The sequence below is a fragment of the Elephas maximus genome, chromosome X, assembly GCF_024166365.1.
Source record: "Elephas maximus indicus isolate mEleMax1 chromosome X, mEleMax1 primary haplotype, whole genome shotgun sequence".
Lineage (NCBI taxonomy): Eukaryota > Metazoa > Chordata > Mammalia > Proboscidea > Elephantidae > Elephas > Elephas maximus.
In genome coordinates this window covers 6,725,188-6,750,027 of record NC_064846.1, presented here as the reverse complement: position 1 = coordinate 6,750,027, position 24,840 = coordinate 6,725,188, and the positions used below count along the sequence as shown (strand labels likewise).

The 24,840-nt window shown below is 55.6% G+C and overlaps 4 protein-coding genes across 53 annotated transcripts in view; 2 read left to right on the top strand and 2 right to left on the bottom strand.

Moving 5' to 3' along the window:
- The window catches only part of LOC126069576 (protein EOLA1-like), a 65,847-nt gene extending 55,950 nt beyond the window's left edge, over nt 1-9,897 (top strand). Inside the window, exons 1-4 of one of the 6 annotated variants that reach the window (XM_049873099.1) lie at nt 4,407-4,445; nt 5,339-5,389; nt 8,162-8,448; nt 9,247-9,892. In XM_049873099.1, the coding sequence (XP_049729056.1) occupies nt 8,196-8,448; nt 9,247-9,470 (477 nt within the window). In that variant the 5' untranslated portion in view covers nt 4,407-4,445; nt 5,339-5,389; nt 8,162-8,195 and the 3' untranslated portion in view covers nt 9,471-9,892. The other 5 variants (XM_049873101.1, XM_049873102.1, XM_049873103.1 and 2 more) reach the window with 5 other exon arrangements.
- LOC126069575 (protein EOLA1-like) overlaps nt 1-24,840 on the top strand; it is a 117,963-nt gene that overhangs the window by 56,276 nt on the left and 36,847 nt on the right. For 2 of the 19 annotated variants that reach the window (XM_049873090.1, XM_049873093.1), the window contains exon 1: nt 4,081-4,167. The exons of 9 other annotated variants lie outside the window; for them this stretch is intronic. The gene's annotated coding sequence lies outside the window, so the exon portion shown is untranslated. Of the gene's footprint in view, nt 1-4,080; nt 4,168-4,357; nt 4,490-5,338; nt 5,390-5,432; nt 5,516-24,840 lie in introns of those variants that run through there. 8 more of the 19 variants (XM_049873076.1, XM_049873083.1, XM_049873077.1 and 5 more) reach the window with 6 other exon arrangements.
- LOC126069572 (heat shock transcription factor, X-linked member 3-like) overlaps nt 1-24,840 on the bottom strand; it is a 187,885-nt gene that overhangs the window by 132,546 nt on the left and 30,499 nt on the right. For 15 of the 27 annotated variants that reach the window (XM_049873051.1, XM_049873055.1, XM_049873063.1 and 12 more), the window contains one exon: nt 23,702-24,488. The exons of 2 other annotated variants lie outside the window; for them this stretch is intronic. In XM_049873051.1, coding sequence (XP_049729008.1) covers nt 23,754-24,488 — 735 coding nt within the window. In that variant the 3' untranslated portion in view covers nt 23,702-23,753. Of the gene's footprint in view, nt 1-933; nt 992-2,794; nt 2,999-3,629; nt 3,721-4,109; nt 4,139-23,701; nt 24,489-24,840 lie in introns of those variants that run through there. 10 more of the 27 variants (XR_007515943.1, XR_007515968.1, XR_007515953.1 and 7 more) reach the window with 4 other exon arrangements.
- On the bottom strand, nt 10,717-12,292 carry LOC126069450 (heat shock transcription factor, X-linked member 3-like). The gene is made up of 2 exons (XM_049872894.1): nt 11,744-12,292; nt 10,717-11,319 (listed from the first exon to the last, which is right to left on the bottom strand). The coding sequence occupies exons 1-2, from the start codon at nt 12,224-12,226 to the stop codon at nt 10,717-10,719; spliced, it is 1,086 nt and encodes a 361-aa protein (XP_049728851.1). The 5' UTR covers nt 12,227-12,292.

The window sequence follows — 24,840 nt, the reverse complement described above, 5'->3', positions numbered from 1 at the left end:
CCAGCCACTCCGCGGGAGAAAGACACGGCAGTCGGCTTCCATAAAGATTTACAGCCTTGGAAACCCTATGGGACAGTTCTACTCTGTCCTAAAGCGTTGCTATAAGTTGGAATTAACTCAATAGCAGTGGCGGGGGGGGGTCCTAAATCTAATCACTTCTGAGGACTACAAAGAGCAGAATGGACAACAGTATCACATATATCGGGGAACACAGGTGCCACGTGAGAATGGTCTACAAGCCATGGAACCCAGGAAGGCCCAGGACTACTGACAATGAAGGAATCGACATGGCCGTGACCATGATTTGGAATTTAGCCTCCAGAGCTGTGAGAAAATAAATTCCCATTTTTTAAAGCCCCCGACTTGTGCTATTTCTATTACAGCAGCACTAGGAAACTAAGACACAGGAGTAGCCAGATGCCCCCCTCCCCAACACAAATGAAGCGACTTCCCCTGGGACCACCCCGTGCGGCAGCCAACTGGCAGGACAGCCAATGGCAGCCACCACACTGGGGCTCTCCCTGCCTAGGACCCAAGTTCAGACATTCCCCATTCAGCTATGTCCTCCCGCTTCTCAGCTGACATGTGAGATGGACGAGCTGGGCGGCTTAGAACAGGGAGCCCCCACATACTCCACCCACAGCTTCCTCCAAGTAAAGCCATCTACTGTGGGTCTCCAGCCCATTAGGAAAGTCCTAGCTCTCCAAACAACAGGGTGGGGGAGTGGGAGCAACAGTGGCCACCCTTCAGAGGACCCTCAGAACATAACCGGAAACCCCCATGAGGAGGTTCAGGATCTCCAGGCAGAAGCTGGTAACACTAGTGGGGTTGGGGCCCGAGGGGGAATTATGGGAGGTGGGCCTGGTGATTGTTAAGGCCCCTTGCGGCCCCGAGGCCTCACATCCCGGGAAAAAGGCCCTCTCTGCCCCTCACCTCATCCCAGCCTTCCTGTTTCCTCGAGCTGCTCCAAGGACAGAGCAGGTGCCTCTCACTGGAAAAGAAGACAAAGGGTCCTCTGTTGAGGCAGCCAGCATTTACTAAGCAACGACTCTATCCCCGGCACCCGACTTAAAGAGTACTGAGCGAGACACAGTCCTCACCCTCGAGGGGCTCAGTGACCCCCAGCCACAGGCCCTTAGAGAACTACTCCAGGCCTGCATGATGATGGACGCTAACCGAGAAAGGAACAACATGCTAGGAGAGCTCGGAGGCAAAAGGGCCTGATGCTTTGGGGGGTGGGGCACAGAGTGTGCTGCCACAGTCAGGCCTTGAAGGAGGACTGGAGTTTGCTGGGGAGGAGGAGGCAGCCACCCAGGCTGTGAACAGCAGGGCCAAGCAGGGACTCGGGGAAGACTGTAAGGATCCCTCCATCCCCTCCCCCTACCAAAAAAAAAAAAAACAACACTACCAGGGGTTTGGGCCTCAAACAGAAGTCTTGCCAAGGTTTCAAAAGGGGACTGGTGAGGACAGATTTGACTTTACGAACTGAACTGGAGGAGGGAGGAGGCCTGCTCTGAGGGAGGACAGACAGGAGGCCACAGGCCAGGTAGGAGCTCCTGACCTGTAAGAACATGCTGAGGCCTGACGTTAGGAGGGGGCTGTGGGGATGCAGGACAGAAGCACGTGTTTTCACCAGGTATCTCAGAGGCCAGGACAGACCGCTTGGTTAGAGGGCAGGAGCAAAGCAGGGCGCCTGGAGTGGTCCGGGCAGCCCTAGCGACATGCAGAGGAGGGAGAGCAGGTCTGATGGGGCAGTTGGAATGTTCTGGTCCTGTCGGGTCTGAGGGGCATCAGGACACCCAAAGAGAGCGGGTTTTCCTCCTTGATGCAGACGCTCCTGGGGACCCCACCGACAGTGGCTTCCAGGAAGGAAGCCGGCCCCGGGGGACTCGGCCCTGTGATGAAGGACCAGCCTAGAGGTCCCCAGACCCCAGGCCAGTTCGCATCCCTCTCCCTGCCTCGATGCCCTCTAGGTCCACAAGGGCGGCTGGGCTAGGTCGCTGAGGACCCCGGGGGCTGTCCGTTGGGCTTTTGCCTGGAGTGCAAGCACGAGCTGCACGCTCAGATCGTAAGGGCTAAAAGGGTACCACCTGTCTGGGCTTCTGACCCTGAAAGAACCACCAGAGCACAGACTCCTGCAGTACAGCTTGGTCCTATCATCCTGCCCTGCTCCTCTCGCAGCCACACCCCTCAGCGCCTTCGCGGAATCCCGCCCCAAAACCCCGCCCACAGCCCCTCCCCGAAGCACCGTCCCTCAGCCCCGCCCACAGACCCACCACACCTCGGCCACAGCCCCGCCCTCAGTCCCTCCCCCAGGCACCTACCAGCAGACCCGCCCCACGGCCACGCCCACAGCCCCGCCCCACAGCAACACCAGAGCTCCTCCTAGACAGGGTACCTCCCTGAAGCCCCGCCCACAGACCCATCCTACAGCCCCGCCCTGAGGTCCCGCCCACAGCCCCTCCCCAAAGCGCAATCCCGCAGCCCCGCCCCCGCGGCCCCGCCCACAGCCCCGCCCGCAGCCCCACCATCCACAGCCCCGCCCCACCGCAACACCTTAGCTCCTCCTGGACCGCGGCCCCTGCTCTCCCTCAGCAGACATCCGTGCCACAGCTCCTCCTCCCCACAGCCGCGCCCCACTCGTCCAGCACCCCTGCCCCGCAGAAACATCACAACTCCTCCTCCTCCTCATGGCCGCGCTGCCTGGTGGCTCCCTTATTCACGTCCTACAGCCCCGCCCGGAAGGAACGTTAGGGCTCAACCGCAACAGTCGCGCCCCGCCCCTCCCGCATACCTGCCGCACAGCTCCGTCCTGCTCCTGCCTCAGCCCCGCGGCTACCTCAGAGCTCCTCTCCTCACAGCCACGCCCTGCTTCTCCTGCAGCCCCGCGCCACTGCTCTTAGAGTCCCGACCCAAACAGCCGACCCAATGCTCCCGCAACCCTCCGCACAGATATTCCGCCACACAGATATTCTGCCCCACAGATCCTCTCCACCACAGCCCCTTCCCGCCTTGGCTTTATTCAGCCCCGCCCCTCGCCTTAAACCTTCCGCAACTCCACCCCACAGCCTGTCACAAGCACCGCCCGAAGCCCCACCTCCGCACAGCCTGCCACTCTCCGCCCCCAGCCCCGCCCCACAGCTCCATCCGACTCCGCCTCTCGCATTTCCGCCTAGGTCGGCCCCCAGCCCAGCCCCGTAACCCCACTTCCTGTGACCCCGCCCCGCAGAGCGTAGGAACGCCTCCTCCCTGCAGCCCCGCCCCTCAGCTCAACATCCACTAACACCTCCCCACAGCACCGCCCTAGTCCTCCATCTTACTCTATTTGCATTTCTGCCTGTCTAGGTGCACCGCCTACCCCAGAGAAGCCCCGCCCCCGTTCCCACGTAACCCCGCCCCCTTCTCTCCTAACCCCGCCCCCTAGCTGATCCGAGAGCCACACAACGAAGTTAATCTACCAATAGCCACGCCCCACTCTGCTCGGAGCCACGCCCAAGAATTCTTCCTCCGCGGCCACGCCCCCATGGCTCAGGCCCCGCCCACTGCTCCCGCAGTCCCGCCCATCCTTCACTCCAAAGCTCCGCAGTGCCCTACACATAGCTCCGGCTCCCCAAAAACCCGCGCTCCACCTGGGCCCCTTCGCCTCCACACACTCCACGAAGCTAGATCCACATCTCAGGCCCTGCTCCTCCTCTCTCAGCTCCGTCCAGACTCCGCCCCGATATCCCCGCAGTCCCGCCCCGTCGTCTTCCCCACAGGGGGTCCCCAAGTCTCCGAGCCTTCTCCTCCCAGAACTACACCCTTCCGCATCCCCATACCCGCCCAACAGCTCATTATCCCCACAGCCCCGCCCCCTAATGCCGGAGCCACGCCCCTCCGCCACCTTAGCCCGCCCCGCCCCTCCGCCAACTCAGCCCCGCCCCTCCACCTCCCCAGTCCCGCCCCTCCACTTCCCAAGCCGCGCCCCCAACGCCTTCGCCACGCCCCTTTTCGTCTTCGCCACGCCCCCAGCTCCGTGTACTCCTCCCCAACTCCTTCCGACCGCCCTCCTCTGGCCCACCCACGCCAGCCTCGGCCTCAGCAGCGCTTCCTGACCACGCTGACGATACCTTCCAGGGAGACTGAGCGTGTGTGCGTGTGTGCGTGCTTTCGTCATTACGTGACCGCGTAAGTGCGTGCGTGGCTTCCGGTTGGCCCTTGTCCCCTGGAAGGCGGGGCGTCAGTGGTGCCTTAACTCGGTCTCTCTCCACGATCTGTCCCCTGAGGCCGCGAAGCGCGGGCCCGCGCGGGCGCCCTTGACCCTGGGGACCAAATACTGTGGGCGCCGTTCTTCCTGGCGCGGGACCTCCCCCCGTCCCCCTCGCAAGCCTGGGACCTGAAGGCCTGAGACCCGCCCCCCAGTGACAGCCCTGGACCCTGCTGTCAGCTCCACCCTCCGCGGGATGGTACCTGGGGGCCGAGGGGTGGAAACACTTGCCGGGCAGCCGAGGTCCTGCTTCCTGTCCCTGTGACAGTGGGGGTCACGGGTCATTTCTCTCGTCTCTTCCGGGTAGGGGGGGCCCACTCAGAGGAAAGGATGTCTGTGCTGCTGACTATGCCTCCAGGGTACGCTCCCCCAGCCAGGAGGAGGGACCATGCCCTGAGGGAGGTGGAGGCTGTGTTTCCCATCAGCCTGACCGCCTGGCCCCAGCCTTCAGACTTCTTCTAACCTCCACCCCTGCCGACACCTTTCTGCCCCCGCCCCCGTCACCGTCATCTAGTGCTGCTTCGAGAGAAATACCACGAGCGGATGGCCTTAACAAACAGAAATTTATTCTCTCACAGCCTAGGAGGTTAGAAACACCAGCTCCAGGGGAAGGCTTTCTCTGGAGGAAGGTCCTTGTCCTCAGTCTTCCCCTGGACTAGGAGTTTCTCTGAGGGGGAACCCCAGGTCCAAAGGACGCCCTCTGCTCCCGGCGCTGCTTTCTTTGTGGTATGAGGTCCCCCATGTTTCCCTGATGCATTCTCTCTTTTGCCTCTTGTAAGGTAAAACGTGATGCAGGCCACACCCTAGGCAAACACCCTTTACATTGGGTCAGGGATGTGACATCTATCCCACCCTAATCCTCTTTAACATAGCCTAATCTTACTTCATTAACCAGGGGTGCAGATTAGGATTTACAACACAGGAAAATTACATCAATCACAAAATGGGGGACAACCACACAATACTGGCGGTCATAGCATAACCCAGTTGACACATATTTTGGGGGGAAACAATTCAATCCATGACACCACCCTTCCCCAACATTGCTGCCTTGTACTGTGGCTGTTTCTCATCATCCTTGTCCTTCTACAGGTGAAGGAGCTGAAACACGTGCAGGAACATCGCTCCTCAGCCACAAAACAGGTACTCTGTGCGCACAAGGCAGGAGGGGACTGGATCCCATCCGTTCTCTCGGGCGTTGTCCTTGGGATCCTGTGCAGTTGGTGACAAGGGTCCGTCAGCCAAGGAACCAGGCGACCTTCAGGCTAGGTATAGGCCCTGATACAAGAAATAGCAACGGCCTTCCACGTGGGAGCAGCCGACCGCCCTCGCAAATAACGCAAATCCAGTGAAAACCATGGCAGGGGAACCTTGTCTTAGTTATCTAGTGCTGCCGTGACAGGAGTACCAGAAGTACGTCGCTTTCACATAGAGAAATTTATTTTTTCATAGTCTAGTAGGTTACAAGTCCAAATTCAGGGCATCAGCTCCACGGGAAGGCTCTCTCTGTCAGCTCTGGAGGTGGGCCCTTGTCATCAGTCCTCCCCTGTTCGAGGAGCTTCTCAGGCGCAGGGACCCCAGGTCCAAAGGACACGCTCTGCTCACAGTGCTGCTTTCTTGGTGGTATGAGGTCCCCAACTCTCTGTTGCTTCCCGTTCCTTTTTATCTCTTGGGAGATGAAAAGTGGTGGAAGCCACACCCCTGGGTCACTGCCTCTACCTTGGATCAGGGAAGTGACCGGAGTGAGGGTGATGTTACCATTGCACCCTAATCCTCTTAACATAAAATTACAATCACAAAATGGAGGACAACCACACAATGCTTGGAGTCATGGCCTAACCAAGTTGACACACACATTTTTGGGGGGACACAATTCACTCCATAACATTCCACCCTTTGCCCCCCTCCCCGAAATCACATCCTTGCAACATGCAAAACGTATTCATCCCATCATATCATAGCAGAAGCCTTAATTCCAAATCCAAAAATTCTTCTTCACCTGTGAAATCTAAAACACAAGTTATCTGCTTCCAAGGGTACAATGGCAAAACAGACACAAGTTAGACATTTCCATTACAAATGGGAGGAACTGGCAGGAGAAGAAGGCATTAACAGGCAGCAAGCAAGTCAGCAGAAAACATTACATTAGCTCTCAAAGCTTGGAAAATAATCCACTGTTCTCTGAGACAATTTTATACAATACCCCTGCCCTCCAGACTCTAAGTACTAGCCACACTCTCCGAATTCTGAGTGGAGGCCCCTCGGCCCTGGGCTTTTAACTCTGCCTTCTAGGCCCACTGGAACGGCAACTCTATTCCCTTGGGTTTAGGTGCACAATTCCTGTAGTCCATCTGAGTGGCGACTCCACCCTTAGAAACACCAGTGGCCATGGCTCCACCCTTTGAAACCCCCCAAGGTCACGGCCATACCTTTTGAGACTGAGGCAGCTCAGCTACTTGTGTTCCCTGTCTCTTTAGCTTCTGTTTTCTCGTTTCTCGGCCTCTTGGCTCCTTGGGCCTCAAATGCCTGCATCTACCCTCCTGGGGCAAGTATTCCAAAGCTCTGTAGCTCCAGCAAGGTTGGCAAAGTCAAGCAGAAGGTTGGTGCTCAGGGTTGTCCAAGGAAGCTGAGCCCAGTGTAGAGGGAGGAAGGGCTGTGGAGGGCGTCTTAGAGACAGGCCTCAGGAGCGAGCAGAGGAAGAGGTCTTCTGAAGGAGACTGAGGCCAGGGTGGAAGAAGGAGGCGGTAGGGCAGTTGGTGTCACAGGAGCCCCGAGGAGGACAGTCTCCAGAGGGGGACAAGAGTCGGGCGAGCGAGTGTCAGGTCCTGCCAGTGCCCACGCACCAACTGAGCACCATCCCTGGAGGAGTCCCCGGCTCCTCACAGCCATCCCTGAGGCGGGGACCCATGGCACAAGAGGTGTGCGCCTGAGGGAGCCAAGGACCAGAGAGATGGAGAACCCAGGCCGTGTGGGACGCTCTGGGGGTATCCCAGCCGCCTAACTCCAGGAGAGGTCACCGTCTCAGGGTGTCATAACTGCCTCCCCAGGAGAGCGGAAGGGCGGGCTGCTCAGGGAGTCCTGCTGGAGAGATCCCATCAGACGACACAGAAAGTCTCCAGGGGAGGCTGCGTGAAGTCGGGTCCCTGTGACCAGGGGCACCTCGTTTCCTGCTTCAGGGAGGGAGTGAAGGTAGCTCGGACCCTGTGGGCTCCTGTGGGGCTTTAAACTCCATTCTCTGTGGTCACGCAGCCTCTGGGCCCAGAGGTAGAAGACATATGCTTGTTAATGCCAGTCTTTCCTGCTCTGGATGGCTTGTCCCTGATGGCGTTGGGGTCCCTACAGCTCAGGGTGGGGCAGGGCCGGCTGCTGCCAGGGGACAGAAATGGTGGGGGAAAGAACTGAGGGGATGTTGCTTCAAGGGGTCAGGAGGAGAACCCCACGGGGTTTTGTGAGGTGGGGGTGGCAGGGTGTCCCAGGGCCAAGGGTGAATGTTGAGCAGCCCAGGGGAGGAGCCAGGCAGGTGGGGCCTGCAGTGCCCCCTGGGTAATGGGGCGGGAGGGAGCCCTGCAGCATCCCCACAAGTGCATGAGAGAGGGCTGAGGGCTGGAGTCCCCCTTCCCCCCCAGGCCCAGGCCTTCCTGTGTACCCTCAGGTGACCTCTGGGCTGCACCCACTGCACGCTGTCCTGGCTTTAACTCAGATGAGCACCAGTCACTGGATCCACACGCTCCCATGTGTCCCACCATGGTGGGGACGCAGTGTCCCAGTGTGCATAGGGAAGGAGCAAAGGCTTTCTGCTCCCCAGTCAAAGACAGTGCAGTTTCGGGGCACGCCGGGGCCGTCAGGCCCACAGGCTGTGGCTTAGAGGCCTGGTGGGTGACTCTGGTCCACGCACGGTGCGTCCTCTGTCCCTAGCCACACTAAGAGGAGGAGCAGAAAGCTCGCGGAGATGAAGTTCGCCTGCCTCTCCTTCCGGCAGCCCTATGCCGGCTTGGTCTTGAATCGAGTCAAGACCCTGGAGACGCGCTGGCGTCCCCTGCTGAGCGGCCACTGCAACCGGACCCTGGCCATACACATCGCCCACAGGGACTGGGAAGACGACACCTGGCGGGAGCTGCTGCTGAACAGGCTGGGAATGACGCCGGCCCAGGTCCAGGCCCTGATCCAGGAGGGGGAGCGATTCGGCCGAGGGGTGATTGCAGGCAAGTGACACCAGGCCCAGCTGCTGGAGGCTCCACCTTCTCTTTACTGCTGAGTGGGGTCCTGAGGGGCTGGGAGCAGCTACATGCAGAGGGCAGGGGCAGGCAGCGTGCACTGGGTCGGGGGCTGACCTCGGGGGCCAGCTGGGGCCTTGTCTGCGACGGTCGGCGCCCTCGGGTCAGCCCTTGCCCTGCTCGGGGCCACAGCTCCCCACGGTGATCTGAGAGGCTAGGACAGGTCCGTTTCCACAGGTGTTGTCATGTGTGCGCATGTTTGTGTGTGCGTGTCCCTGGCAGAGACCACTGGAAGCATTATGGCTCTTAGGGCAGGTTGGATCCCCCAGCGTCCGACTGCCGGCCTAGGGTCCCAGGCCCGCTCCACCCCCAGCCAGCAGCATCTTGGGCAAATCGCCTCACTTCGCGGGGGCTGAAGTTGTCCACACTGTCAGCACCTGAGAGATGGTGGCCTGTGGAGGCATCGGCTTTCCTGTGAGTCCCCAGCGACCAGGGCCCCTGCCGACTGCTGCCCTGAGAATCTGGCCAGGCCCCGCACAGTCCTTGTGGGATCCTTGAGGACAGGCCCTCATCCTCCCAGCTTCGAGCCCTCCCTCGGCCTTCCCTGGCACACACTGAGCAGCATCTGGCATGTCCAGACGCTCCCTAAGGGGGGCTCAGGTCGCCGAGTTCCTTGGGGTGCTGTCATCTCAGTCCTCAGTGATTGTCACTTTGAATGAGTTTGTCGCACATGCAGGCTCGGACCTGGAAGGCAGAAACAGTCGTGTTTCTCTTGTCCGTGTGCAGGGCTCGTTGACTTGGGAGAAACCGTGCAGTTCCCCAAAGACCTAGCTCCGGAGGAGGCTGTACAGCTGGAAACCCGAGCCCTGCTCACCGATTTGAAGGACAAGTACCTGACGGCGCTCTCTAACCCACGCTGGCTGCTGCAGCCCGTACCCGGGAAAGGAGGCAAGGATGTCTTCCAGGTGGACATCCCAGAGCATCTGATCCCCTCGGGGCAGGAGGGGTGATGAGGCAGGACCCCCGAGAGGGACAGGACCGAGGGGCAAGCCTAATGCCTTCACCACTGTGACTCGGATACTTGAACCTCTTGAAATCCCAGTCGCCTCTGCACCAGAGAGCAGGCCCTGCTCTGTGCTTTCCTGTGACTGACTGCCGCGCTCAGATGGGTGGTGGGGAGGGTGGGGCTCTCCAGGGGAGGTGTCTCTTTGTGCTCCTGGACAATGTCTCAAGGACTTTGTCCTCTACCAGGAAACGTCTGGGCAGGGCCACTATTTGGGTACACTGATGTCTGCATCATGCAAATAAATACATGGAGAAGACTGTTTAGCATCTGGGGGCCCCCTTGTCCCCCTCCTCTCTCTTCCCTCTGGTGAAACTGGAAGACTGTGGAGCAGCACCCGGGGGAGCTCGTGAAAGGCTGGGGTGGGGCCTGAATGTCACCTGCGCCTGGGCAGCCGTTGTGACCTCCTCCCCAATGAAGAGAACGTCTGCACTGACGCAGCGGCTACGTCCTCTGCCATCTCCCCGTGCTCGGTTGGACAGTGGATTTGCTTAGTGAAGCACACACAGCACACACGTTTGCACAGCTCCTTCCCGTCCCTAGAGATGATCCCAAACAGCGCTCCTAGAGCTTGCCTTTGCACAGTGAGAAGTCTGTAGTGGGATTTGTTTTACCATTTCCGAGCACACTTTCTAGCGGTCATTGTCTATGAGGGTGAGAGGCTGTTTGCTCCTAGCCTTGGCTGGAACAACCCAGCTCTCCTGAGCCACAATGACGTGCTAGTGTGACCCTTGGCAGATGGGGTGGCCCTGGTTTCAGGGGCCCTCTTTGGAGCTAGGGACACTCAGCTGCAGGCCAGAAACTCAGGGGACCCATGATCCAAAGACTGCCACTTCCAGGACATCAATGGTGTCAGCTGACACCCTTGTGAGGCAGCAGCAAGTCTGGCTTGTCACCTGCTCAGCAGGCGGAGCTCAGTGACCAGAGCTTCAAACTGGCCCTCCCCACTCCCTGCAGAACCCTGTGCTAAGTGTGAAGATGCTGCCGCTGGAAAGGAAACGGTCAGCAGCGGGGTCCAGGGCCCAGCTGGAGATGACTGTCAGCCTCCTGCTTCCACCGATGAGACGCCTTTAGTGTGGAGGGCTAGAGACAACACAGACTGGCAGTTCTCATTAGATCATTTATTTACCCTTAGGAAAGCCGAAAATAGGTTCCTGGTTAGAAAATGGCTCTCCTGACCAGGGCCTGGGGGCCTACGGTGCCTGCTCATCCCTGAACTGTTCGCAGATGGAACAGTGGTAGTCCGAGGGGCTGTCCCCCTGGGGGTCGGAGGGTTCCTCGGGAGCCATGACCGACAGGCCTGCCAGCAGGATGGAGTAGCAGGCATTGTACAGGGTCATGACTGAGGACGCATCAGAGTAGCCCCCAGGCTCGGTGAGCGGCTCCCCCTCCCCCACCATCCCGGCGCTGACCTGGGGCTCGAACATGTCACGGTGAGAGGTGCTCTCCCAGCTGGGCACGCTGCACTGGGCGAGGGGAGGCTGCTCCATGGAGGCCTCGGCCACACTGCTCACCGACGAGATACTAGAGGACCTGACGGACGGGGTGGGGCTGGGCCCCAGGACGTCGGGAGGGTTCTTCGGGGACGCCCCCTTGCTTTCCTTAATGGCGTTCTTCTGCTGGATTCGAGCCGAGTGTCTGGTCGCTGCCAGCTTCTTCCTCTTGGGAGGCGGGGCCGCGGGGGCAGGCAGGGTGGGCGCCTTGGCTGGCTGAGCGCTGCCCTCGGCTTGGCGTCGTCTCTTGATGTTTTGGAGGAGCAGAGGCTGGTCCCTCTTAAAGTTGCAGTTGCGGTAGACCTGAAACACAAGGGACGTGTCGGGCATCCTGGGGCCCCAGAGTCATCCCCACCCCCTGCCCCGAAATCCTGGTCTCCTTGTGCTCTGCAGAATATGTGTTTTCTAAAATGGCTGTGTAGTTTTCCCATACCCTAAATCAGGGGCTCTCTAAAGGGAAATACATTCACAGATGGACCCGTGACTGTGTGATCCCACAGGACCTGGCCTCTTGGAGTTGGTGGTAGCACTACAGGGCACCTCTAAGGGAGCTGCAGTTTAACGTCAACACCTATAGGTTCAAAGCGGACATTCTGGACTCTCAGTAAATAATGTCTCGTGTGAAAAACCTCATCCTGGAACATAAACCCTTTCGGTCTGTCCCCCACCCCGGCATACTACAAAGATGGTCGAGGACCAATATGGGACACAGGTGCTTCTACTTTACCATCACTTTCGTCTTCCCCAGAGCCTTGCTGGGGCGGATTTTGATGAAGCCGTGGAGGTTAAGCTGTCGATTGAAAGCCTTCAAGCTGTCCGTTTCAAAAATTCTCTCTGCACCTCTGCGGCGAAGGACTTCCCTCTGGAAGAGGTCCTTCTCGATGATCACCGTGTTCCCGCTGTCGCTCCAGCGCACGGACTTGAACGCGTCGTTCTCCACGATCATCCACAGCTTCCTTGGGAAGGCGAGCTGGAGAGCGTCACTCTCTTCTACCCGGACAGCTGCGCCTGGTGTTGGGCCCTCTGGTTCCAGCTTGTCCGGGGAGCCTGCGTCTTCGCTCGTGTCTCGGCCACCATGCTCGTCCAAAATCTCCCCGGAAGCCAGCTTTGGCTCAGGGACAGGATTCGACGGGACCCCTCCTTCTGGCTTGTCACCAACAGATGGGGCCAGGTTGACTTTGTATCTCTTTCTACAACCCTGAGCCGCCATGGAACTAAGCTAGCATCAGGAGCACTTCGTACCCAAGACCGTACCACTGTCGGATCCAGTCACCAATGCCTTTGGTCAGAGCGGGGATGCCCAGTAAATAGTGCCCACACTGTTCTGGAGTCTCCGTGGTGAGGTAACTGGCTGCTGAGGTCATCGTCCTGTGATGTCACAAAGCAGGCTCATGGGCACTCAGGGACAGGCAGCCCTGGCCAAGTGGGGGAGGGGCCGGGTGGCAGGGACCAATTTCTTCTTTTCTGAAAGTGTGGAAAGACTGAGTTCAAGTTCCCAGAAAAGCCCCCCACCTACTGACAGGCACATTGTTTTCGTGGGGCCAGACCCTAGATGAGTAAAGAAAGCACGAACCCATCTCCACCCCACCTTCAAAACAGGGGAGGCTGAGAAGGCCAGCCCTTGGTTAGTCCTAGCTTGGCACCTCCAAGTATACCTGGGTTGCAGGGTTCCCTGGTGTCTCTGTAGCTCCCAGAAGATGGCAGTTGCTAGCGGCTAGTTGGCCTGTTCTCCACCACGTGCCCTGTACCCCTCTTTCCTGTTGTGGGCTCCCCCTTCCAGCTGCCCTTGCCAGTTGGCTGGCACCACTCAGGAAAAAGTCCTGTTTTACTGCCACTCTGCCAAAATGTCCCCGTGCAGCACCAGCCTGAGCGCAGCGGGTTGCCCCCAAAGCACCGTAGGCTCCATGACTGGATACCCACAGTGTGTGTTGCACTTGGAGTCTCCCGTTGAGTCGCCTCAGCTCCAAGACTCGTCCCACTGCAGATGGCAGCAGGTTGTCTGATCATTACCATTTCTTCCCCAAGGATACTGTTCCTGTGGCCCAAGGCCCACCCATTTAAGGAGTACCTGTGTTTGACTGCCCCTTCCACATCCCCTGCCCCAAACATTTCCTCTCAGTGGCCGCCTTGGCTCTGTCTCTAAAGCTGCAGCCCCTTCCTTCAGGAGGAGTTGTGACTGGGCTTTCCGCCCACATTTCTCCCCTCCCACGTCCACTCTGGGTCTCCTTTGGGACTTCCTCTTTCAGTGACCTGATTTGAGGTTCAGTGTACGATGCACCAACTTGCCAGCCCCGTTCTCCCTGCCCCAAGAGCTCGTCCACCCCTCTCCGAGTCCTTCTCCGCCATTCCCATGATTGCAGGGTGCATGTGCAATGATCTTGTTTGCTGTGTGTCAGATGCTTTTCACAACGTCTACTGTACACAAACTCAGACCCACGGGCATTCCTACATGCTTACGTAAAACCAACCAAACCACTCCTGTTGCCTTCAAGTCCATTCTGACTCATAGCTACCCTACAGGACAGAGTAGAACTGCCCCATAGAGTTTCCAAGGAGCGACTGGTGGATTTGAACTGCCATCCTTTTGATTAGCAGCCCTATCACTTAACCACTACGCCAACAAGGTTTCCACATTCTTAGCTAGACAGGACTAAAGGAAACCAACGTGAAAATCCCCACCAATGTGTATTTGAGCCTAGGGGAAATGCCGAATGAGACTACAGGGACAAAACCGAAGGGCAAATCCTCATAGGCCCCAGGTGACGTGGTGCCGCAGTGTGTTTGGTGATACGTGTTCTCTGGCATCTGTGGGAAATTTGCTCTCAATATTCACTTGGAGGGGGTGCGGCTGAGAGTCCCTGGAGTGAGGGGCCCCTGGTTCCTGTCCCAGCTCTGCAGTGAGCATTTCTCGCTCTTACTTAGTTTTTGAAAGGGGGTACCAAGAGGGCTTGGAGAGAGAATCTCTCAAGGTACATTTCACTGCCAAGGCCTCTCAGCCTTCACCATGCCTCCACTCCACAACCCAGGATGGCCCGCGAGAGGCTTCTTGGCTCATGTCTCGGCCACCATGCTCATCCAAAATCTCCCTGGAATCCAACTTTGGATCAGGACAGGATTCGATGGGACCTCTCCTTCTGGCTTGTCACTAACAGACAGGGCCAGGTGGACTTTGTATCTCTTTCTGGTACCCTGAGTACCCATGGAACTAGGCTACCATCAGGAGCACTTTGTACCCAAGACCATACCACCGTTGGGTCAAGTCACCAGTGCCTTGGGGATATGTGCTCTGAGGCTAAGAATTTAAGTGGGAAAGACTGGAGGCATTCTCGAAGGAGGTGCCTAGAATCTTCAGTTAAACAGCCAGCTTCCGTCGGTTACAGACCACAGGGCTTTTTCTTAAGCAAGCTTTTCTTAAGGACAGAGAGGAAAGTTTCATGTGGCCTATGCAGTCCGTGAACTCTACAGAAGACCTACGTGGAGGGATTTGGCCATTGGGTGGCACGGAAGGTCATTGGTGGGGAAGAAGACAACTTGGGAAACCACAGTGATGGCCTCCAGTAAAGACCATGTGTTGGCTTTGACTTGGACACGCTGTGTCCTATGGCTTCTGCCAGACCATTGTTCCCTGACATTCCTCGTCGTTCTAACTGTCACAGGATGTCTGTCCACTGGGAGGAAGAGTCTGTTATGGATTGAATTGTGTCCCCCTAAAATATGTGTGGTAATCCCTAACCCCTATACTTGTGGTTAGATTCCTGGTGGTGCAGTGGTTAAGAGCTCAGCTCCTAACCAAAAGGTATGGCAGTTCAAATCCACCAGCTGCTCCTTAGAAACTTTATGAGACAGTTCCACTTGGTCCTGTGGGGTCGCTATCAGTGGGGATCCACTGGATGGCAACGAGTATACCTGTAGTTATAATCCCATTTGGAAATGGATTTTCTTTGTTATATTAGCAAGGCAGTATTAGCGTAGGGTGCTTCTTAAGTCAATTTCTTGTGAGATATATCAGAGAGTAAACAGGCAAGAGAGCAAGCATGGGGCAAGAGGGATGCCAGCCCACACAAAGATCACCCAGTAGCAAAAACTCATGAAGAGACAAGGACCTTCCTTTAGAACCCATGGAGAGAAAACCTTCCCCTACAGCCGGCATCCTGAATTTGGACCTCTAGCCTCCTTAACTGGGACAAAAAAAATTAAATTTCTGTTTGTGAAAGCCACCCACTTGCAGTATTTCTGTGATAGCAGCACTAGAGAACTGAGAGTCTAAGACGTCAGGCCTATCTAGGCCCCTGAGGAGGAAATCCTCACAGCGCTGACTTTGATATAGTCAAGGGAAAGGGTATAAAATGCCACCCTCCCTCAACTAAGCCTTCCAAGTCCCGGAATGTCAACTAGGGGTCTTGGGCCCCCACCTCCAGACAGTTTTTATCAGGTAACTACCGCGTTGAGAGAAATGACTGGTTTGGTCTTCAGTGCTCAAAGGCACCCTGGGATGACTCACCTTATGGAGTGAGTCCTGGCGATCAGGAGACCCGAGCAGAACTCAGCGGACTCAGCCACAGGACCACAACCCCAAAGGAAGCGATTTCAGTCTTGACTCACTGAGGCTGCACACAGACATGTGGAAATGGAGAACAGTGCCAAGCTCTGGGGCCTGTGGCCAGCCTGGGGCCAGACTCGTGCTGTGTGGCCCCTGGCCACCTCTCTCCTTCACCCCTCCTTGTCCCTCCCTACAGCTCCCCCCTGCACCAGCCCGTCCCGCCTGCAGCTCGTCCACCCCGGGCCCAGCAAGGTGTTTCCTGACATAGTTTAGAGCTGCCCGTTGCCAGTACACACCAGCTCCTGTGACATTCAAGGCCTGCCTTTATAGAACATCAGTGTTATATAAATTTTATAGAACCCACCAAAACCAAACCCATTGCTCTCAAGTCGATTTCCACAACATATAGCAAAACTGGAAGGCCCCATAGGGTTTCCAAGGCAGTAAATCTTTATGGTAGGAGACTGTGACACCTTTCTCCAACAAAGCAGCTGGTGGGTTCGAACCACTGACCTTTCTGTTAGCAGCCAAGCACCATAACCACTGTGCCACTAGGGCTTCTTAGCACAGCAGTGCTATATCCCAAGACTATAGATGGTAGGCCAAATCAGACCCAACTCACCAGCCCACTTGGAAACATCTAAACATCACTGTCCAAAGCAAACATTTCTGTCGAAGGGGCTTTTGCCGTGTGAGGGCTTCCAGGGGGAGGGGGAGAGCAGCCAGGGGACTTCTGTAGGGAGGAGGACTGCTCATGGGGGGAGGGGGCAAATGACTCTGGGCTGTTCTTCTGGTAGCAGGGATGAATGGGTCCCAGGCCACGTTCCAGAGTTGGAGAGGAGGACATGGGATGGGGGCGGGGGGCCGGGGAAGGTGCGGGGATGGGACAAAGATGCCAGCCCCTGAGAAGAGTCAGCTCTCAAGGAACCGGGGACTCAGGCAGGAGGATCCCAGACGTCTTAGGTTGGGTTCTGTACAGAAGCAAAACCAGTAACACATAGAGGAAGAGAGAAAGAGATTTTTCTTCAGAAAATGGATAACGGCGTTGTAGACACTGGCAAGTCCCATGTCCCTGGGTCAGGCATCAGGCTGGGGGATTGTCCTGACTCATGTAGCTGCAGGCGCTGACGAACCCAAAATCAGCAGATCAGATGGCAGGCTGTTGGCTCATATCCCAGATGATGATGAGCCGGGTACAGGATCCAGAGCAGGCAAGCAAGCTTTGCCAGAAGGTCCCATATATATTTTGGATGTAGGCCACAACCCCAAGGAAACTCCACTTACAACTAATTGGCTGATGGCATCATGAAGGATGACTACATAATGACATAACTGCCAAACCACTGAGAATCATGGCCCAGCCAAGGGGACACACAACCTAAACCTTCACACCAGGGGAATAGAGCCACAGACAATCCCCAAATGGTGCTTGTGTCTCATCTTCACCCACCAAGGCTTAGGCAGTTGTTAGTACTTTGGCGAGGTACTAGTCCCAGTCCCGGCACTTGCCAGCCGTGTGATCGTGGGGAAATGACCAAGCCCTAGAGCCTTGGGTTCTTCATCTGCAGAATGGGTTTGATCACCATATTGTGGGACTGGTAGAATGCATGTGGCATAAGTAAAGCACCTGGCAGAGTGCCTGGCAGATCGTGGGTCTTTAATGAATGGCAGTTATTTCTAGGACCCTTTTGATGCCACACCTCATCACCTTTTCCTCTGGGAATGTTTTCATTACCCACGCCTCTCACATTGTATGAAGCTCAGTGGGACACCAAATACTAAATCAGCCAAAAATGCCATTTCTTAAAAAAGACTTAGGAAACATTCCGTCCTAGAGGAGGCGTTATTTAATTTGGGTGTAGGGGTGTCGTCCCCAGCTGGGTGCCACTGGAAGCTCCTAGAATTTGAGTCAAGGACCAAGTCCTTCCCTCCCTCCCAGCTGCTCTTCCATTCAAACCGCTGTTTTCATTCCTTCCACCCCACCAACCACCGGTCCTTCTTTAAAGTTGACCAAAGTGCACTGAAGGTGACCTAGGGAAAATGTCCTCTCAGTGGAGGGGCTGGGCTGTCGCTGGCCAGTGAGAGAGTGGAAGGAAGCCCAGTGCGCCTGGGCCTCACGGCAAGGGAGCCTCACCTCCACTTCTCAGGAACTCCTTGCAGGCATAAGCATCTGGCTCTGCACTGGGCTCACCTGCACTGGGACAATAGCAGGAGACAACGCCCATACCTGCCCGAGGTGGAGCTTTCTCTCTGGCTTCTCCAGGACCCAAAAGTACCCGTGAAGAGCAGATTTCCATGCAGGCTTCTGTCTCTCCTCAAAGACACCATCTTAGAGTCGGGCCACCTGGTCACACCACCTTCTTTACAGCGAACTCCACACAGGCAACTACAGCTTCCCAAAGCCCCAAGCTGCCCTGGCTAGGGCATTAACTTGTGGCGGCTCCCCCCCGGGACCCCAGCCCCCCAAACCCTCTTGTACTGGGCCTGCAGGTCTTAGGGGACATGGCACCCTCCTCCTGTATGACTGCTGCTCCTGGATACTACCATTCTATGAGGACCTCTCCCTGTCCCCCCGCAACACCGCGTCTCCCAAACAACAGATGCTCAATTCATGTTTGGGGGAAAAATGAGCCAGTGAGCAGAGACTTTCATTTATTAAAGTTTAATTTCTCCTACATTCAGGAATCAGCCAAGCAAATCCAGGTACGTAACTTTTAGTGTTACACAATAAAAGACTAAAAAGGAAACGGGCACCCAAAAGTTAATATTGTATGTTTTTCTCTTTTATTTTATTGAGGGAAAATATGGAAAATAAGAATTTGCCATCCGAACCTTTTTTAAGCGTCAACTTCGGCGGCATTGATTACATTCTCCATGTTGTACAACCATCACCGCTTATTTCCTAAAGTATCTCATCACCACCAACAGAAACGCGGTGCATACTTGTTAAGCAGTAACTTTCCATTACCCCCTGCTCCAGCCCCAAGTAACCAGGAATCCACATTTGTCTCTATGCATTTGCCTATTCTAGAAAGATCGATAGTGCGACGTTACAACATTTGTACTTTTCTCTCTGCCTTATTTCACGCAACATGATGCTTTCAAGGTTCACCCATGTGCTGTGTGTCAGGATTTCATTCCCCAGTCCACAGCACAAAGTGGAAGGTTTCCCATTTGTTTCACCAAATAGCAAAACTCTTACTCTTGAACCTGATACATAAACAGCAAGAAACACATGACCTATGTCGTTCATAAACTTTAATGATGCTGAAGCTCATCGAACCTTCTATGAAAAGGAACACCATTGGAAAACCTCCAAGAAAACACAAAGATGAGGCGGCAGTTCGAATTCATCAGGTGCTCCTTGGAAACTCTATGGGGCCGTTCTACTCTGTCCTGTAGGGTCGCTATGAGTTGGAATTGACTGGATGGCGATGGGTTTATTTATTTTTTGGTTTTGGGATTTCCCAAGGCCGACAGCAGGGGTGTGTTATCTAGGGGCCCCTTTCTTCTGAGATCTGGGGTCCCCTAAGTACTCCCCTTGACGCTTCACAGATCCTCAACCTCTCCCTTCCTATGATCTGAGGCCACCCTCTCATACTCTGCCCCGCCTTCCTCAGATCCCAGACTGAGTTGAGGGGTAGTCGGGGTTTCCCAGGGCTGACGACAGGAGTGAGTTCTCTGGGGCCCCTCTGTTCTGAGATCCAGATCCTCTCAATCCTCCCCTTAACTCCTGGCAGGTTCTGGACCCCTCCCCTCTGACGATCTGAGACGGCCCTCCACACCCCACTGCGCCTTCCTCAGATCCCAGGGCCGAATTGAGGGATAGCTTGGGTTTCCCACAGCTGACAGCTGGGGTGGGTTCTCTGGGGCCTCTCAATTGAGACCTAGGGTCTCCCCAATCCTCCCCCTGACTCCAGGCAGTGCCGGGACCCCTCCCCTCTGATGATCTGAGACCGCCCTGACAGACAGCACTCGGCCTCCCTCAGATCCCGGGTGGAATTGAGGGGTAGCTGGGGTTTCCCAGGGCTGATCGCAGGAGCAGGTTCTCTGGGGCCTCTCGATTGAGACCTACTGTCTCCCCAATCCTCCCCCTGACCCCAGGTAGTGCCGGGACCCCTCCCCTCTGATGATCTGAGACCACCCTGACAGACGACGCTCCGCCTCCCTCAGATCCCAGGCAGAATAGCGTAGCTGGGGTTTCCCAGAGCTGAGAGCAGGAGCAGGTTCTCTGGGGCCTCTCAATTGAGACCTAGGGTCTCCCCAGTCCTCCACCTAACTCCCAGCAGGGTCGGGTCCCCTCTCCTCAGTTGCTTGAGGCCGCCTTCTCAGACGACACCCTGCCCATTCAGATTCTGGGGCCCCTTTGTCTGGGGGATACCTTCAGTGTCCTGAAGATATTCATGTTTAGTGCTGACAGGGTCTGGGTCCTCTCCCTTCTGCTCGCTGACTCCTCCCCAGTTAGGACCTCAGACTCTCCAGGCCGCATTCAGAAGGTGCCTCAGTCTCCCAGCTCCTTCAAAACCTCCTAGAGGAACAGCAGCAAAAGGTTTTTCGGGGGTGCTCCTGTGTTTTAGGGTCCATAGTCCCCTCAGTTCTCCCTTGGGTCCTGACCTTGACTCCTGGCAGAACCTGGGACTCCTCTGTCTGCTGACCTGAGGCTGCCCCCTTCAGACCAACCTAACCCTCCCTCAGACTCCCAAGAAAGAAGTCAGGAAACACCACATCCGGCCACTCTGCCGTGGTCTCCCAGGGCTGACAGAGGGCCGAAGCTGGATTCTGTGGGGCCTTTCTGTCCTGGGGTAGATGGACCTGTCAGTTCTCACCTTGAGGTTCCTCATCTTGGCTCCTGACTCCTTGATTAAATGCTCCCAGGACGATTCCCCCTCCTTGCCAGCTCGAGGGCCCTGATGGTTATCCCACTCCAGTACTCATTTCAGGAGCACTTCTGGAAACCCTGGTGTCTTAGTGGTTAAGTGCTATGGCTGCTAACTAAAAGGTCAGCAGTTTGAATCTGCCAGGCGCTCCTTGGAAACTCTATGGGGCCGTTCTACTCTGTCCTATAGCGTGGCTATGAGTCAGAATCGAGTCGACGGCACTGGGTTTGGGTTTTTTTTGGTCTGAGCGGCCACTATATACAAGACTCCACTGGAATGGTCCTTTACCACTGGCAGTTTAGCCATTTTCTAAGGGCTCTGAGGGGTCTGTTGAACTGTCAAACTCTGAAATCACGAATCTGAAACAGCCCAAAGCCGCCTCTGAAACAAGTTCCCATCTGGGACACTGATTTCATCATTGTCTTTCTCTGCACTTTTCTTCATTCTGACCGCGCCATCACCATGCTCACCCGCTCTAATCCTCACTTGTACCTGACCCTCTGCATTGTTTTGTACAGTGGAAGGGGATTTGTATTCTCTGGGCCCTGCCTTGAAAGCCCAGTCCCCCAGGGATGATCCCGATGTGGAAGGATGAGGAAAGGGGAGTGGTGGGAAATGCAGGTTGTATACCAGGGCCAGGTGTCCCCAGCGGGCACTGCACAATCGGACCTGGTAATTCTCCTCAATGGAGGCTGTCCTGGGCATAGGAGGATATTTAGCAGAACCCCTGCCCTCCATCCACTAGAAGCCAGTAGCACATCCCCACAAAATCTGTAAACATTAGCAAATGTCCTGGGGCAGGGGTGTGGGGGAAGTCACCCTCGAGTGAGAACCACTGTCCTCAGGACTTATGGGGTGATTTCTGAGGCTTTGCTGGAAACAGGACTTCTGCCCTCCGTGCTGCTCTACCACAGTCCCTAACTGCTTGCTGCTTCACCCACCATTATATGACCGTTTGACTGACAACATCCGGCTTTGTGGTAATGACCCAGAGCCCCCACTGGCCTCTATGACAGTCGTCTGTCATCCCATGGGGCGCCATGATGGCAGAATGCCATTGTCACTAAGCCCTAAGAGGCAGCACACACAGGGAGGTCGTGGACACATTCCCACAGAACTGGGGTTCTTGGGTTTGGTCAGACCGTGGGAGAGGGTGCTACCCTATTTTCCACTTTCTCATTTGTCATTGTTTGGCTGTAGCCACCTTCACTGGAGAGGGTGCAGGGGAAAAGGAGACCTCAGAGGTGATCTTGGGGTACACTGACCTTGGAACCTAGCTGACCTTGGGCTAAAGGAAGTCTGGGCGGTGCTCAGTGGCAAGTGAGTCCAGGGTGTCCATGCTCTCCCTCAACACAAGACACAGGCAATGACTCTACACTTGTACTGATGAGGTCAAACCAATTCAATAGCTTCTGGAAGGTTCTGTCAGGTGTTTAGGAAGCTGTATGGACCATGGCAGTAGACACAGAGCAGGTGCCCAAAGTAACCATGTCGAATTGTGCTTTCGAAAGGCCTAGCTATTGTTACTCTCATTATGTGTGTGTATACATAATATATACATAGACATACACACACGTGTGTGTCTAGGTATTTCCTATCACCCAGACATCAGAACCACCTGGGTGTACGACTTTAGCATTAAATGTCACACTTTACATACCTTCTGTACATTTCATGCAGTCCTCTCTAGGTCTAGAACCACTTCTAGTTCAGTCATATTTTACACTTTTCTAATCACTGTCACCTTATCGTGTCCTGGAAGCAACAGTGAAATACCGTGCCCTGGATCATCCTGGTCTGTATTTTCAAGACTTGGTTTAGCTGTCAGGACACAGCCCTTAAAACCTGTTCACACTCACTTACTCCCAGATGTTTCTAGAAAGCAGCCCTCTGCCCTAGCTCAGAGGGACTCAAGGTCGGCATATTTCCTTTAACTATTAAGTTCAAAACAGAGAAATGAGTAAATGGTAAGAATGAAGTACGGAGGAGGTCTGCTACTGGTGTCATACACTCTAGGCTTTGTAAACGAGACCATGTCCTTCAAGCAAATCCTTTTCAGAGGCAAACCACCCGGTATTACATTGTGCAAACCCACACCTTTCTACGTAGATCTGCATGTAAGCAAGTTTCCCGTGGGTTGAAGTGGATTTAAGGAGCATCCATCTCCACGTGACTCAAGTAAAGATCAAGAGGCATTTGGAATTACAAGATGAGAAAAACGCCCTTCTGAAAAGTGGAAGAGCTCACAAATTCAGGAAGCGTAGAAAGGTGATGGGCACCCATTTCTACCTAAGCACTGGTTTGTAACAGCAGCTAGACGGGGCTCTCCACCTGCAAGGCAGTGCGAGATGGGGATTACAAGCACTTCTGTCAGCCGTTCCCAAGTGTCCACTTCCCACCCACTCTTCGGCTCTCACAGGACTCTCCTACCTTGGGCCAAATTCAAAATCCAGGAAATGGCCACCTTGGGGTATTGGGGCTTGGGTTCTCCCACCACCTGATCTCAGAAGTCTTTGGGTGCTATGCCTAATTATCTATGGTAAGAACTGGAAAGTGTCCTTCTCATGCGCTTTCGGACAGAGCAGTGTTTACGGAGGCCCATTGACGAGAGCGTGTGTTCTCCTGTGGATACTCCAAGCAAGCAGAACCAACTTGTAAAGAGAAAGGCTTGTTTCCAAGAGGTTTCTTCCTAAGCACAACTATCACATCCTTGCAATTTTCAGTTCTAAAAATAAAATAAAAAGCTCCCAGACCCAGCACCTGGAATCAAAGCCAAAAGGTAAACCACGGGACCCACATACTCATGAGCCCCTCTCATCAGAAAACCTGTAGGACTCATGGGCGGTGACTGTCACCTCCACAACGGCATGTTGGGGGACAGGAAGGGCACGTGTAAGTCCTTCCCTAAAGTGAGAGTTGGTCTTCCTTCATCTGTCAGTTGAAGAGAGTGTTATAAAAGGCACCAACAGGATGGGGAATTGTGCCTGGGTGGCCAGGAAGGCAGTGTGGTGGTTATGCACCAACGCCAGGGTTTGGAACCTGTCGCAGATTTGACAGACAGCTCTTTAATGAGTGGATGCAGGCTGTCCGAGGGGCTTTCTTGCACCCGTAACCTGTCTGAGCGTCACCTAGGGGCCTGCGTTATGCCAGGGAAGACCGTGCTTACGTTTGCTTCTACCATGCAAGCAAACCATACCTCAGAGGGTGACTCAAGTGCAAAGATAGACAAGTGACAGAGACAAGGATCATCACTCAGATAGATGGTCACTCATTTTCTGGTGCTTTTATTGGCCTGCACACATCCTGGGAAAACAACTGCCTTATCTGTGGTGGTCCCTGAACACAGGACACCCTGGGGGCCTGATGATAGCTGGCCTGTAGTCTGAGAAGCAGGGGCAGTTGGCGAAGCAGTGGAATGGCATGGCTGGGGGTGAGGAAACAGGCATGTGGGCAGCAGGCCCCATAGCCCTGATGGGCATGGGGACCCAGGGGCAGCAGAAGGGCAACAGGCCCGCCCAAGGCAGGAACATGGCAGGGGAGCTGTGGTATCCCGGAGGCTCAGCTTGCAGACCCACCATTGGCCCAAAGGAACATATCTGTGCAGCAGCCCTGACACGGACAGCCCAGGGGGGCTGTGCGAGGATGGTGGCCTCGGCACCAGGGGCAGCCCAGGGAGCCTGGGTCCTCTCTGGCTGGCGGGGAGACCGCGTTGACAAGAGGGCCGCAGCCTCCATGTTCCTCCCAACATCCTCAAGGGCCCTTGCTGCAGTTGCTGGTGGCGCCCAGCCAGCAGTGCTGCTTCCGGGCATGGCATCGGGCAGTTCTGGGTTCCCCAGGCCCGCCGGCTTGTTCTCACCGGGACACGTGGGAGCTTCCTGTCGCTCCATGGCTGTAGGTGCTGAAGGAGATCTTGGGGCTTCGGGCTGGCTCTCCCTCCGCTGGGAGTACACGTGCACGACGGCTTTGGATGACCCTGTTACGCCCACTCTTCTCTTCATCTTCAGGAGAAGCTCAGGGAAGTCTCTTTTAAAGTAGGGGCAATAGTAGAAGTGTAACTAAGATCCACATTTTAAAAAGAAAAAGAAATGAAAGTGACGTCACAGGAGAACTGACAGCAACTAAAAACAAATCTCCACCCAAGCAGTGTCACTAGCCGTCCTGGCGGCCTTCTGACAAAGGTCACAGTCCCAGGTGGTAGCTGGAAACACGACTGTTAACCCTCAACATTCCCCAACCTCCGACCGGCATTTCACCCCTGGAACAGGACTCAAAGAGCAAAAATCCAAGTAAACAACCCACCAAGGTCCAAGTACACAACCGACCGCAAGGGGACTCTGAAATGGCACTGAGACTGATAAAGACTCGCAGCCTTCACGACGACATGGACCTGGCAATAGACCCAATCCC

Coding starts and splice junctions, on each gene's coding strand:
- LOC126069450 (XM_049872894.1), bottom strand. CDS start 12,226: ATGGCGGCTCAGGGTTGTAGAAAGAGATACAAAGTCAACCTGGCCCCA. Junction 11,320..11,743: donor TGGGGAAGACGAAAGTGATG/GTAAAGTAGAAG, acceptor CTTGTGTTTCAG/GTCTACCGCAACTGCAACTT.